Below are 14,514 nucleotides of genomic sequence, written 5' to 3'. Positions count from 1 at the left end.
TGGGCTGCAAGGAACGCCGTGCTCACAGCCCCGAAGGCCACGCCTGGAAGACACGTGGTCCCCGGGTGCCCGGCAGCCCTCGTCCGCATTAGGGAGACATGCTTGGGCCCAGCAGTTGCCAGACTCAGACTGGACTGGGTCAGCCGCTTCCGGGTCCACCTCCTTCTGGCAGGTTTTCTTGCCATTTGCATGTCTGGAGCTGCTCGAGGGCAGCTGTCACTTTCCTTTAGAGGTGGCCCTCTCTGTCTGGAAGGGGCCACAGGAGGCGCCCGTGTTTCTGTGTCACCCCGAGTTTGGGCAGTGGGTCGGCGCCCGGGTAGTCCCGGCTCCCACACTGCCCATCATGGGTCCGGGAGGAATGTTCTGGAAACCGTTCCTGTAAGAAGCAGCCCAGACATGGTGTCTGACTGGATGGGCCCGTGAGCTTTCTGTGTCCTCTAGGGCCTCCGCCTGTGGAGACAGCTTCACTCCTTTCAAGAACTGTGTTTAAGTGGAAAGCAGGAGAAAGGAATGGCATTCCAAAAGAACTGCCGTTTTGGACAAAAATGCTAGATGTAATTCAGGCGTAATGTTATGTTAACATTGGTACTGACCTGTATCGTCATGGGACCTCGGGTTATGTCTCAGCCCCAAATTAACTTGCTGTATGACCTTGGACAAACCACTTGACCTCTCTGATCATGTAGTGGGCTTGGCTGGCCTAGATGCGCTTGCTTGTGTTTCCACCGCCTGTCCCTGTTTCTGAACACTGCTCGGCCATTCTTGCATCACGATTGTTGGATGCTGCTCTGCTTGGAAGTAGGAAGGCTGGACCCACCGAAAGACAAGTTTGAGCTAAACTGTGAGCTTCCCCGGGGGAGATGGGTTGTGTCTTCAGAGTCCCCTCCCACGCAGAGCGGCCGTCGGCAGGCACAGCTGTCCAGGAGGAGGGCGTGGGCATCCCTGTTCACCTGCGTCCTTCCTGGGTCTCTCCGGATGCACCTGAGTCTCAGCTTGGCCTCTAGCTGGGTTTTGCTGGACCTTGTGGTTCTTGTCCTCAGTGACAGACCCTGGAGGTCTTGAACTAGTGAAGTTGGGTGTAGGAGTCCTCCCTGGATGGTTCTGTCATGAGAAGGGCCCCCCTAACCCCCAAGTGATGCTTGTCTTCCTTAGACCTGCCAACAGGAAGCTTGGGGGCCCGCCCTGGGCGAGGGCTTCCCTCCTCCTCTCCTGTCACGTGCAGGTCACCAGCACTTGGGTCTGCGTATGAGGACTGGTGTTTAGGGGGACCAAGAGAGCTAGGGTCCACTCCACAGAGGGAGCAGCAGCCAGTAAAGCAGGCCCCCTTGTTGTCAGCTCCTGGCCCTGGTTCTCTGCAGCACCCTGCAAAGAGCATAGCCTCGTGAGTGTAAACACAACTGGAAACAAAATTTCTACCCTGCAGCATTATCTAGGAACCGTGTGTTGGTTCCGCAACGAGCAGTCGTGCACGAGGCTTTAGCGCACAGGTTATCCCATGGAGCAGGGACTGTGCCGGACGCCGTCTGCAAGATGGGGACCAACCCGGGACACGGGCACAGCCCTGTGCGGGGTGCTCTGCTGGCAGGTGGGCAGTAGGTAAGTGTGTCAGCACACTCTGGCCTCGGGTCGGTCGTGTGAGGGTGGCGGTGGAGGGCATCTGTGAGTGGGGTCTCCATGGAAGAGCTCTGGGGAGAGCCCCTTGGGCCAGGAGCAGGTGGGGAGGGAAGGGCCTTGCCGTGGATTTCAGGACCAGTGGGGACCAGGGAAGAGCTGAGTGGATGGGTGGAGGGGTGGTAGCGGCTCTGCGGTGCCCCGCGCGCCCCTGGTGCGCGGGATAAACCCAGCGTGGGGGGCACAGTCCCGCCTCCATGCCTGCGGGCTGATGGAGCGAGCGAGGGCTGTGTGCCTTCACTGGTCAGACGTTCACAAGGCAGGCTTCCCCCGTGATGCCCAGGTGGGTCTTCGCGGCCTGGCCCGCAGTCTGGACTGGAGGTTGTCTGTCCACTAAGTTAGTCAACACGCCGGGCACCTGTGACCTTCCAGGCACGGTGCACTGTGGGATCGGTCAGGACCAAAACCCGGGCCCCCACCCTGGGACAGCTGCACTGCTCTGGTCTGGATGGTGGTTCTGACATGACAGGAACGTGGACTCACGTGTCCCTCGTGTCCCGGGCAGAATATCGAGCCTGTCCTTGTTATGGGGACGGATATTGGGCTGCTGCCAGGACCAGCGGGACCAGCTCTGGATGGACTGGCTTGACGACTCGGTGCTCCTTGGGAAATTTTATGGCCACGAGGGTCACCCGTCAGTGGGAAGGTGTCCCGTAATGCCTGGAGCACCAGATCGCCAGCATTGCAGCTGGTTTGTGGGGGCCCACCCCCACCCCAGCCCAAGGCCGGATGTTCAGGGGCACAGACAAGGGCTGGATTTAGACGCAGCAGCTTTGTGGGAGTCACTTGTGCTAGTCACCTCCCTGGGAATTCAAGGGGGCTTTGTCGTCTCGCCTCTCTGGTTTTTCTGCCTGCTACTGTGTGAGCCTCACCAGGCCCTGGAGGCCCAAGCGACTGGCATTTGAAGTGACCACTCCAGCATCCCACCGTGTCCTGCGGAAAAGGGCTGTGTAATGGTGCCAACGTGAGGCACATGCCCCAAGTCGAGTTAGCATAGGAGGCTTGAGGAAGTCTCCAGGTGCGAATGGGCAGCTGCACCGGGAAGGGACGATGACCGAGGACAGAGGGGAGTAGAAGGTCAAAGTCAGGGAGCGAGGTGGGGGGGTGGCAGCTTCTCCTGTGTCTGCATCACCAAGTCCTTGCGCAGAGGACTCACCTACATCAAGGAGGGAAGCTGCCTTCCTCATCATCCATCAAAGGTGGGAACCTGCTGAGGAATCGAGGAAATGTCTCTGGGGCGCAGACCTCTCTGCTGGAGGATTTCTAAGTCTGTCTCCAGCCCCGGGCTCCCGCAGGAGGGACCCCTCCTTCTGGGCCACCCTCACGGACCAGGGCGGGGGGCGGACCACGCAGGAAGCACTCCTCCTGGTAGAGAAAGGAGGTTCTTGCCTGAAGTCATTCTTTTGGGAAGTCTGTTCCTTCCTCAGCAGCAGAGGGAGGCACTGTCCCCACAGCCGGGTTCAGGAGCCCACACACGCCGCTCCTGTGACCTGCTTCCAGCGGCTGCTTTGAAGCAGCTGTCCTTCGGGGCATCCTTCCGCACCTTCAGCCCCTGGTCGGCCTCAGTGTTCCAGTTTAACAAGAAAGAAGGAGACACAGGAAACGACTAGTTTTAGACTTTGGTTGTCCCTGAAAAATGTTAGCAAACCATCCCGGGAGACGCCCTGTAATGCTCAGCCTGCTCGGCTCATTGCTGAGGCTTTTTGCTGAATAGGCGCTTCCCCCCACTGCGCCCAAAATAAGACAGACAAATGCTGCTCCCTGGGGAACCCAGCAGAGTGCGGAGGCCTTGCTGAGTCGGGAAGACACTAGCGTCTGGGGAGACTGACTCAGCTGGAGGGCGTGGCAGGACACCACAGGAGAGGAAGCTACGCAGAACCCAGAAACCGGCACAGAAGTTTCCCCGAGTCTTTGGCTGAAAACCACGCTGTACATGTAGAGGGAAAAAACCCACGTGGTTTGGGGCTGGCGGGTACACACTACTGTGTGCGGAGCAGGTAGACAGCAAGGCCCTGCTGTCCGGCCCAGGGAGCTGCGCTCAGGGGCCGCTAGTAACCTGTGATGAAAAGTACATGCGTGAACATGTGTGACTGAACCACCACGCTGTACACCAGAAACTGACACCGCGCCATAAATCAACTGAACTTCAATTTAAAATAAATTTTTTTTAAAAAAAAAAAGAGAAAAAAAAAAAAAAAAAAGAAAAGAGAAACTCCACAGTCAGGAAATGCACAACTTCAGGGGAGCTTTTCAAGCTGCACAATTTCCAGATCTCAGAGGGCAGGGCGACACTGAAGCTCCTGGTAGCCAGAGTGAAGACATCTGGTTACACACCCAGGGATTCGGGAAAGGCTCTGGAAATGCAGAGCCACAGCGGTAGGGCCAGACCCGATCCGCTCTAGTAAAGTGTGAAAGGAGCCTCAGGAGGATCAGCTGCCTGTCAAGTCAAAACTCACAACTTTCTGAAGGAAGATAAAATCCAGACATTCTCCAAGGTAACACACAGTGTCCAGCAGTCAATAAAAATAACTAGACTTGCGGGGAACAGGGAGATTTGACTCACAGTGGTGAGAAAAATCAATTTCGAGAGACCCAGGAATAGTAGCTCCAGATGGCGGAATTAGCAGACAGGCCTTGAAGACCAGTTACTCTAAATACACTCAGGAATTTAAGAGAGAACAAATCCGATGAGGCTATACTGACATCAGGGAAACAGACTTCAGGACAAGGATATTATGAGAGACAAAGGGGGACATGTCATAACGATAAAGGGTCGGTTCATCCAGAAGAAGCACAAATCTTAAAGCGTGTGCATCTGATGACAAGCCCTCACATCGCGTGACACCGGTCGGCCAGGGAAGAACGACGTCCGCAGCTGCTGCTCTTCACGTTTCTGACTGAAGCATAGCCCATTTCCGACGTGTTGATTTCAGGAGAGCAGCGCCCTGATTCAGCCGCACACGCGTGTGTTCCGTTTCAGTTCTCACTGCAGTGTGTAGCTGCTGTTCAAAATTTAAACAGGAAGATACTACACAGGCATCTGCAAGGGCCTCTTCGTCACCACAGATGTACTAAGTGACCTATCCTGGGGCGTTGTGGGGGCGGAGGAGGGGACAGGGAAACAGCTGAACAAAGTTGGCTTTGACCTCAAAGAGCTCACACAATGGGCCTGAAATACAGAGCCCACACACAGATGGACGGATTAAAAGATACGTCTTACGCATTTTCCTTAAACGTCTGCCTTTCAACTTTTGAATCAAATGCATCATTAAGCTCTTGTCGGCTGTCTTCCGTCTCGGGGTGCGAGCGCTCGGCCTCACAGATGCCGCACGACCGCTCAGTCATCCCCGCTACGCCCGAGCGGCGATGTGACCCCCTCCCAGGTTCCACTGGAGCCCGTGGAGCCGGACCCTGGAGGAGGGTCGCTGCTAACACGACGTGAGGCCGAGCTGAGGGCTGGGCGCCCGGCAAGGCTGTGATGGCCTCTGCGGGCCGGTGCCTTCCCCCGTTCTCACGCCCGCGGAGGCAGCAGTGCCCTCACCCAGGAGAACGCTTACAACAAAAGAAAAGAGGATTCGTTCTCTGCATGATTCACACTCATTTCCGTTAGTTAAGCCGGTAAAGCCCCACTTAAGATGAGACAGGGGCCACTCCTCGGGAAAAAAACCATTCTTCAGTATCCGCCTAATACATGCAACTTAATCTTTTAAAATTCAGTCACGTTCCCCAAGGACACTGCCTGGGGGCAGCATGGGATTAGGATGGATTAGACTGGAAAGAGCCCTTCCTGAAATCCAAACTCGGCGAACACGGGGGGCTCTTCATCACCTTTTAATAAATGATCACCCCTAACTTACTGATGCCCCTTCTTTCCAAGAAAGATGAAAGTAGCTGGCCAACGAACCTCCGAGCTCGCTGGCTCCAGGAAGGAGCACAGAGGCCCGGAGATACGTTCCTTCCAGTCTCGGCTGAGTGTGGGAGCGTCCCCGGCCCCCAGGTGCTCCCATCTCCGTGTCAGGTGCGCAGACCAGGGCCTCGGGACCGGTTAACTGGGACAGAATCCCAACCTTGCACCTGCACCACTGGTCTGAGGCAGTGACGAGACATCATGGAGCCCTACGCTCCGCATCTGTAACGTGCCTCACTCTCGGGTGCATGCACACACGTGCACACATGCACGCACACACGTGCACACAGTCATGTCCACACTCGTGCGCACACACGTGCACATACCTGCACACATGCAACACTTGCACGCACATGCACACACTCTCACTGCATGCATGCAAACACGCACACACATGCACACAAATGCACACAGTGCACACACACTCACATACACAAACACATGCACACACTGCAGATCTTCCTTCTCTCCTTCACGCCCCCTTGGCATCTCTCTCACAGCCCTCATCTTCCATCACTGCTACCTGACCAGGCCTTAGGTCTCTCGGGGTCTAGAAGGCTGGCCGCTGTTTTTTGTGGGTGGGAATGGACTTGTCTGCCGCTCTCTCCTTGAAGGGCAGGCTGTGTCTTACTCCCCTATGTCCTTAGTCCTGGCCCAGTGTCCGGCACGGAGGAGACGTCAGTATGTCACTGTGGATGAAACCCTCACTCTTTTCCCGAAGGGCTCCAGCACCTTCTTTGGAAAACCAGACTTTTTAGTAGCCCCGTACCCTCCCAGAATTCGTCTCCCAGACGCGGAGGCCCGCTGGGTGAAGAGCTTTGATGTCAGGCCCTGGGTTCAGTTCCAGCCCCTCCATCACCAGTGGGGTGACCTCATGCCATCACAGGAGGACACGTGCACCTGGCCCTGGTGTGCTAGCTCCAGGGAAGGCGGCGTTTTGTCCCTGTGGGGCCCCTGCCCCTGCCCAGACCTCACCCTTCAGTTCCAGTGGTCATTTGCCACCTGATCCACTCCTGTGCTGTCACCCGTCCCTCTCCTCATGCTCCGCCCTTCCCCTCACCTGCAGCCTTTCTGCTTTGTGGGCTGTCTCTGTCTCCATCACCGCCTGGCTGCCTCCTGCGGGGTCTGGGCTGTGCCAACCGCCCTGCCTGATGGGATGCATGTTCCCTTCTTCCTTAACTTCCTCCTTAGGAGAAAACTTGCCCTGCAGACACAGCTGAGGGGACCCCTGTTCTCGCCTCGCTGGTGGGCGGGGAGGACGTGGGCTCCCAGATGAATTCACTGTCGCCTGCTGGTCCAGACACCGCCACTGGGGGCTTCCGAAAATACCCTTCCTTCAACAAAATGGGCTAATCACTTGGCCCCAATCAAAGCGCTTTGAATGTTTGGAGGGTTAGCGCTGAACAGTTGTGAGTTTTAAAATAGATGGGATTCCTTCATTCCCCTTCTAGTGTTTCGTGGTGGAGAATAGGCAGAGACACACAGAGGGGCGGAGGGCGAGCCCCCCAGATGGGGGCCAGGACGGCGGGGGTCGGGGGCGCTGCTGGACCCGGTCCCAGAGGCAAAGGGCCACGGCACAGCACGGAGCAATAAAGAAACACACAGAGTAAGTACGAAGTGTCTCCAGCAAAAGCTGAGTCCTGGGGTTTTGGCTGCTGTGAGATGGGTCGTGGCGCCACTCACCCAGAGAACGAACAGAGCAGGGGAAATCGAAGTCCTTTTCCCCGCGGCCAGCGCCCTCCTGCCAAGGCGGGCTCAGTGCAACACGAGAGACACCAAGACCATCTCACTGCTTCTGGAGGTTTTAGAAAGAAATCTTTACACCTATTCTGTGTCCGACGTGCCCTTTTCATCTTGACCTTTCTCCTCGAGGCTGGATGAACTGAGCTGGCTGGAGTCTCATGAACTCTCAGATGAGGCCAGAGATGTGCCCTCTGGGTCTGTCCAGTGACCCCCGCCAGTAACCCCCACCCGCCCCGCGAAGCTGATGAGAGCCCTCACTTCTGCTTTTATTTTCCAATTTCCCACTAACTTTTCCAGAATAATAAGGGCAAACCATGAACTTGGGGAGGAATTTGGTGACTGTCCTGCAATTTTCAGGTCCTGCCTCCCCAGCTCCATCCCCGAGGGAGGCCAAGGGCAGGAACCCAGGGGAGCTGCTTCCCCGCCCCCAGACGCACCAGCCACTCACAAGTGGAATTCCTTATGTTTTAAGCCGTTGTTTTCATGTCTGTGTCTCACTTTGCTTGTCCCAGAGCACAGCCTTTTTTTTTTTTTTTTAACTTCACTGATGAGAAAACTGAGGCATGCAAAGCTCTAGCTATTTGCTCAAGGTCACAAAATTCCACGTGAATCCCCATTCAGGCTAGGCTGTTATATCATCCAGCAAACTTCAGTCGTGGCTTTCCCAGTATTTCAGGTCTTCAGCCAATTTCATGAACGGTCTGTTAGGAAGTGAGGATATTTTCCTTTCTTTGATACTTGAACCCTGGAAATGACCCTTTCAACATTTTAACAAAACTACGGTTTCTCCAGATTTCATTGTTCATGTCAAAGCATTTGACTAAAATATAGCCAATCCAGCATTCCTTTCAAGGGGGTCAGAATGTTTTCCGGGGATGGAAATGTGTCGTGTGAATGAAGATGAAGGCAGCTTTGTTGTTCCTCCTCTGGGAATCTTTCTAGGGTTATTACTAGAGTCAAGAATAGATCAGAAATGGAGAAAAGATATCAAGACTGGCTTTCATGGGAAATTGAAATCACTCCTTTTAAAAGTTCACAAATTCCACCCTGGGGATAGATGCCCCCAGCCTTGCAGGACGGGCCCTTCCCAGATGGCGAGGTGGCGGCCCCGAGAAGAGCGCGAGGCAGCTGTGACCGATGTAGGCAGGCCCACACCGTGGTGTTTTATGACAAATTAGCTGACATTTGTTAAGCTGATGTGGCGGCAGCAGCCTGAATCTCGAGGGGGCCGTGAGGTGCAATAGGAGGACGGCATCTCTGAAGGCGTCTAGGGGCCAGTCAGGGGTGGAAAAGCCACTGATTCGCGTTTGGCACACCCACTGTGCGCCAGGTGCTTTTTACACGCTGCCTGTCTCCCACAAGCCCTGCTGCAGGGCGAGGCTCTCGGGAAGCCTCAGTGGCTCCCTGGTGACCAGGCGGCTGCCCTCAGTTTGCACCTGGCCCTTTTGTCTCTGCAGGAAGGGCTCTGGTCACTAGCCCAGACCAGAAAGACCTACAGAATGACTGTGTGACCGTGGGACACGCTGGCATCAGTGGTACAGGGATACGGGGTCGACCACAGATTCTTCTGGGCTCCAGTCACGACGGGTTATGCTTCATAAAAGAGACAAAACATGGCCATTTTGGCATTTCTTTCACAAGTGAAGCAGTTCTGGGGATGTTTTCCTTTTAAATAGGGAAGTGGACAAGTCTGGTTGGCAGGACTTCTCCCCCTTGGGTTAAATGTCGCCGCTCCTATGATAGCCTGAAGGGTCAGCTCTCCTGCTGGGGACATGTGTGCTCAGCCAGGGGCCTGGAATGTCCCAAGAGGGTAAGAATAGCCACAGCGAGAGGCGGCTCGGGCCGGCCTCTGGTCACTGCAGTTGTCAGGAACGCTCAGCCTCAGACAGCTCGGGGCCGTCGCCACTTGAAGAAGGGAGAGCTGACCTCCCGCTTCGGGGCTGGACCCTGCCTTTTCACGTTGCCGGCTCTCACCTGGAAGTCCTCTGTAGCTAAGGTACATTCATTCCTGCAAAGATCTCCCACCTCCCTGGAGAACACTGGCTCTGGCTGCCTGGAGTCTGGGCCTGCTGGCAGCATGGACCGGCCGGACCTGCTGGGCTTCCTCGCCATCACCTTAAGCTGCAACGTGACCGTCGTGGGTGAGTGTGCAAGCCCCGTGGAGCACACGCTCTGCCTCCTCTGCTCCCTTTCCTGGTCCTTCCGCCGGGAAGGGCTGCCTGTTGCTGGGGCACCGGAGCGGCAGCTCAGTTCCTCCTAATTCCCCATCACTTAGGGAGAAGCCACCGTCATTTGAGGACGTCTTGGGAGTCAGACATCTTTCTCTCAAGGTGTCCCTTCTTGCTGACACCTGGGGGGCTGAGCAGGTGGAAGGTGTATTTTTGTGTAATTTTTCTCCGGCTACATTACCAGGAGTAGGTACATTCCAGTCAAAGAGAAATTCATGCCTTGAGTGAGCTTTCTTGCTCATCTTTTTAAGCTTAATTTGAAGCTTAATTGAAGCTTAATTTGTAAAGATTAGTAAATTCTCTCGTGCATTTTAAACCAAGTCCCAATTTTAGTTTATTTATTTATTTATTATTTATTTATTTTAACAAAGAAAGAAGAAAAGTGTTCTCAGTTTGCTGCAGCCTAGTCAAATTTTCAGAAAGGGGTGGGTATCCTAGTAAAAAGGATTGAGAAAAGGATTAAAACATGCCATGAAGTGGTTGGTATTTTTCTCATTCCTTGTTTTGTAGAGTTTAAACAAAGTCAACTTGGTCTTCAAAGTCTGAGCATGTTACTTCCTTGCGTGATGATCCTCTTCCCCTTGTACTTAACTGCCTCCCTTTATAATAGACTTTAGTGTTTCTGAGATCGGGTGATGATTCTGTGTCTCACCACAGAACAAAATATTTACAAATTATTTTGACTGGGTCTTAAACTTGATCCAAGGTAGTTGACTCATGACATGAAAACTGGACTTGGAGGTTACTTTGACTCCTGGGTTAGCCATGCTGATTCATGACAAACCTCAAGTCTTAATAGGCGGAATTGGGGGAAAGGAATTCCGAATTACTGGAAAGTCTGAGAACTTGAATGTCCTTCAAGAAATTCAATTGCAAGGACCATAAAGCAACATTAAAGACAAGCCCTGTGATTAAATAGAGGTTGTGTGGACTATTATTGCTGCAGAAAAGTGTGTTACAGCTCAGCTGTGACAGCAGCCTGGATCCAGGTGAGAGACCAAGCAGCGCTCCACGGGAGAGCTCAGGTTTATCACAGCAACAGGCCCAGAGGAGTCAACACTCCAAGCTCTGGACCCCGTCTGTAGGTTTACACAGGCCTTTTATAGGCTGCCAGTTTACACTTTGCAGCATCATATGCAAATAAGGTATAACAGAAGTTGACTAATTAGGAATAAGCTTTGTAGAAATGGACTAATCAGGAGAGAAAGAACCAATCAGGAGTGAGCTCAGGGAACCAATAGAATTTTAGGGGTAAGTAAGCCGTTTCAGAGGCAAAAAGTGAGATAGAGCCTCTGGGCCAGGGAACCGGATGGTGCCGGCAGGAGAGCAGTGGCCCTGCCCGGGGGTCCTGCTGGTCTTTTTTATGGGGCTTCCCGCCTCATTATCACAGAGAAAACGCGCCAAAGTTAAGAGCTTGGATTTGCTGTGCGCTTACAGGACTGTGCTAGCACTCTTTAAAAAGCTCATTCATCTGAGAGGAGGACTTTATTTACAGCAGCCCCTTTCTAGATCTTTCTGTCCAGGAGACACTACCAGGCTGAACCAGCAGAGCAAGATTAAACATTTTAGTATCTGTGATTTTCTTTCAATCTGCCAATTTCAAAGCATTTTACAATTACAGGCACACCTCCATTCATCGTGCTTTGCAGATACTGTTTTTTTTTGTTGTTGTTTTTTACAAGTTGAAGGTTTGTGGCAGCCCTGTTTTGAGCAAGTCTGTCCATGTCATTTTTCCAACAGCACTTGTTAACTTCATGTCTTTGTGTCAGATTTCGGTAATTCTCACAGTATTTCAAACTTTTCCACTATCATTATATTTGTTGTGGGGATGTGTGGTTAGTGGGTCTTTGATGTTACTACCACCACTGGCTGAAGGCTCAGAGGATGGCTAGCATTTTTTAGCAACAAAGTATTTTTTGATCAAGGAATGTACTTTTTAAATAATGCTATTGCACACTTCGTAGACTAAGACACGGTGAAAAGGTAACTTTTCTATGCTCGGGGAAACAAAAAAATCCACGTAACTCACTGCATCACAGCGGTCTGCACCTGGACGCGCAGTATCTCCGCACAGACCTCGGCGCACTAAGTGCTGGTTAGAGCTGTCCGGCGAGCTAACTGGCCGCCACCGTGGCTGTGACTGAAACACACGCCCGCCCACCGAGGTCTGCACTCTCAGCCCCAGGACGGCTTAACAGCTGTTGCTGGGAGGAGCTGTGTCTGTCCGGCTGTAACGGTGCTTCCCTACTTCCTCTTTCCAGGGAAGATCTGGCTGGTCTTCATGGTACTGTTGAGGATGGTGGTGCTGGTCCTGGCTGGGTCACCCGTTTACCAGGACGAGCAGGAGAGGTTTGTATGCAACACTCTGCAGCCGGGATGCGCCAACGTCTGCTACGACATCTTCTCCCCCGTGTCCCACCTGCGGTTCTGGCTGCTCCACAGCGTGTCTGTCCTCCTCCCCTCCGCGGTCTTCAGTGTCTACGTGCTGCACAAAGGAGCCGAGCTGGCGGCGCGTGGACCCCGTGGGCCGGATGGTGTCCCCGGGGACCACCACGCCCCTGAGCTGACCCCTGGGGCCAGGCGCTGGCTACCGGTGCCTGACTTCTCTTCCGGCTACCTGGTCCACCTCTGCCTGCGGACCCTGACGGAGGCAGCTTTCGGTGCCCTGCATTACCTCCTCTTTGGATTCTTGGTCCCGAAGAGATTCTCATGCACGCACCCTCCGTGCACCAGCGTGGTGGACTGTTACGTCTCTCGGCCCACGGAGAAGTCCATCCTGATGCTCTTCGTCTGGGCGGCCTGCGCACTGTCCTTCCTGCTCAGTGTTGCCGACCTGGTCTGCAGCGCGCGCTGGAAGACCCGCGGGCGACCCGACCGGGCCCCGAGGAGGCCGTGGCCAGTGGCCGGGGACGCAGCGCTGGAGGGACACCGGGACGGGGTAGCCGAGGGGCGAGGGGCGTGCGCTCGCCCGGGGCCGCGGACGGGAGGACAGGGCGCGCACAGCCCCGCAGGGATGCCCGCCGCGCCGGGGCGCCTGGAGCTGCCGGGGGAGGACGAGAGTGACGCGCTGTCCTCGGCCAGCGACCAGCTGCCGGTGCCCAGACCCAGAGAGGCGGCCGCCGCCGGGGGGGAGGAGCGGCCCGGCCCGCCGCGCGCCCCGCTCCCGGGTCCGGGCAAGTCCGAGTGGGTGTGAGCGCCGGAGTCCCGCCCCGGGAGCGCGGGGCACCGGGACGCAGAGCATCCACCCTCAGAAGTGGGGGCTGGCGGGACAGACGGACTCCCCCGGAGGCCCTGCTGCGGGGCACTGGAGATTTAATTCCAGTGACGCCTTCCGGCGCTCCAGGGCGGGTGGGAGCTGCAGGGATGCAGGGCGCGCAGCAGGTCCGAGCCTGCGCGCTGCGGTCTCCCTCGCCTGCGGCAGGTGCTTCTTGAAAAGCACGTTCTCTTGCGTTCACAGAGCTCGTTCATGTTTTAAAATGTTTTCTGGTGAATTATTATGAGGTTTGAAGCGTTCTGGTTTGTTTTCCTGCTTAGCCAAGAAGGGTGTCTGTTACGCATCAATAGGGGCACGTTAGTTTCACTTCTCCCAACGCCTGTAATAAAATTAACGCCGAGTGCGCTGTGATCTCACACTTCCCGCTTCACTGTGTTGTGTATGGGCGGAACCTCGGACGCAGGAAATACGGCCGGAAAACACTGGGGGCTTGCTTTTGTGGGCACCTTGGCTTGCTACTGCATGTGGGTGTGAGGTGCACGGGATGGGGGTGCTGGCTGGCTGTGTCGCTGGGTCTGTTGGCTGAGTGGCTGTCCCTACTGAGCAGAGGGAGCACTTGGGCTGCTAGGACTGTCACACGTTTCCCAGCCCGGCTCTGCCTGTGGGAGGGAGCCATGACCAGTTAGGGCTGCCCCGAGGGCCTTCACCTCCCGTCCTGGGGAGCAGGTGAGACCCTTCTCCAGGTCTGTGCTGAAGCTCCTGGAGGGGCGCCCTAGAGACACCGGCCTCCCCTCTCAGGTGAGCTCCTCATGGGTGCCTCTGTTTCCGCCTCCCCTGGTTCTCTGGTCCAGGTGCTGCCGAGTTCATGGAGCGTGAGTCTGTTTGTGCTTGCGTGCAGCCTTCAGCGGCCACTCGAAGGACACAGCGAGGCGGTAAGGGCTGCTGTGGAACAGGGTAAACCTGCTCACGTGCGTCAGGGGGTGAGAAAGAGGAGGACACCCCGGGTGTCCTCCTGGGGTGGATGAGGAGCCTGTGGTCCCCGAGGCGGAGGAAGAGGAGCTGCCCTTTACGCCGGCAAATAGTGACCAAGGAGGACCAAGGCATCCAGGGAACCCAGCCTTCAACTGTGACCGCCTTGTCTCTGTTCTCACACAGGACACAGTAAACCCCCTGGTTTGTAACTTAGGTGTTGAAGCCTTTACAGATCTTTTCTAGTCATTTTAAGGGGAGGGGGAATCTGAGACTGCATCCAAAAGGTGAAATAAAAAGACGGTGTGGCTGTCATCCTGCTTTCAAGACTCCAGCCTGCTTCTCACATCTTCCGCACACGGGGTGAACGCAAGAGGGCTCATGGGCTGGTGTCCCTGAGTCACCCACTGCCCGCGGCAGAGACGGCGGGAGTTAAGGTGATCGCGCCCGGTGTAGCTGCTCACTCCAGTCTTAGACACTTCACACGGAAGCTTCGTGAAAGTACGGAGTTTCTTGATCAATGGGCAGCATTCCTCTGGGTGGTGGTTCAGGGATCCTTCCATCCTCTGGCTGCACCATCGTCTGCCTGCGGTGCCAAGATTTCTGTGGCAAAGACAAGACCCGTTCCAAGGCCAGGCCTGGAGGAGGACCACACAGCCAGCCAGAGCTGGGACCTGACTGCTCAGGAGGCCACAAAAGATGGCCTAGTTAGACAGCCAGCCCTCCGAATCCACCGGTTCCAGCCTCAGAGTCAAGCCACCATGGATCTAAAATATTTTTGA

At 55.2% G+C, this 14,514-nt stretch overlaps 1 protein-coding gene across 1 annotated transcript; it reads left to right on the top strand.

Annotated features, from left to right (window-relative positions):
• Positions 1-9,228: 9,228 nt before the first annotated feature.
• GJD4 (gap junction protein delta 4) lies at positions 9,229-14,514 on the top strand. The gene is made up of 2 exons (XM_074358212.1): positions 9,229-9,462; positions 11,811-14,514. Exons 1-2 carry the CDS (start codon positions 9,399-9,401, stop codon positions 12,740-12,742), a joined length of 996 nt encoding a protein of 331 aa, XP_074214313.1. The 5' UTR covers positions 9,229-9,398; the 3' UTR covers positions 12,743-14,514.

The sequence above is a fragment of the Camelus bactrianus genome, chromosome 35 (assembly GCF_048773025.1).
Source record: "Camelus bactrianus isolate YW-2024 breed Bactrian camel chromosome 35, ASM4877302v1, whole genome shotgun sequence".
In the NCBI taxonomy this organism is placed as follows: domain Eukaryota; kingdom Metazoa; phylum Chordata; class Mammalia; order Artiodactyla; family Camelidae; genus Camelus; species Camelus bactrianus.
Note: the sequence above shows the minus strand (reverse complement) of the source record. Positions and strands in the feature narration are given on the sequence as shown.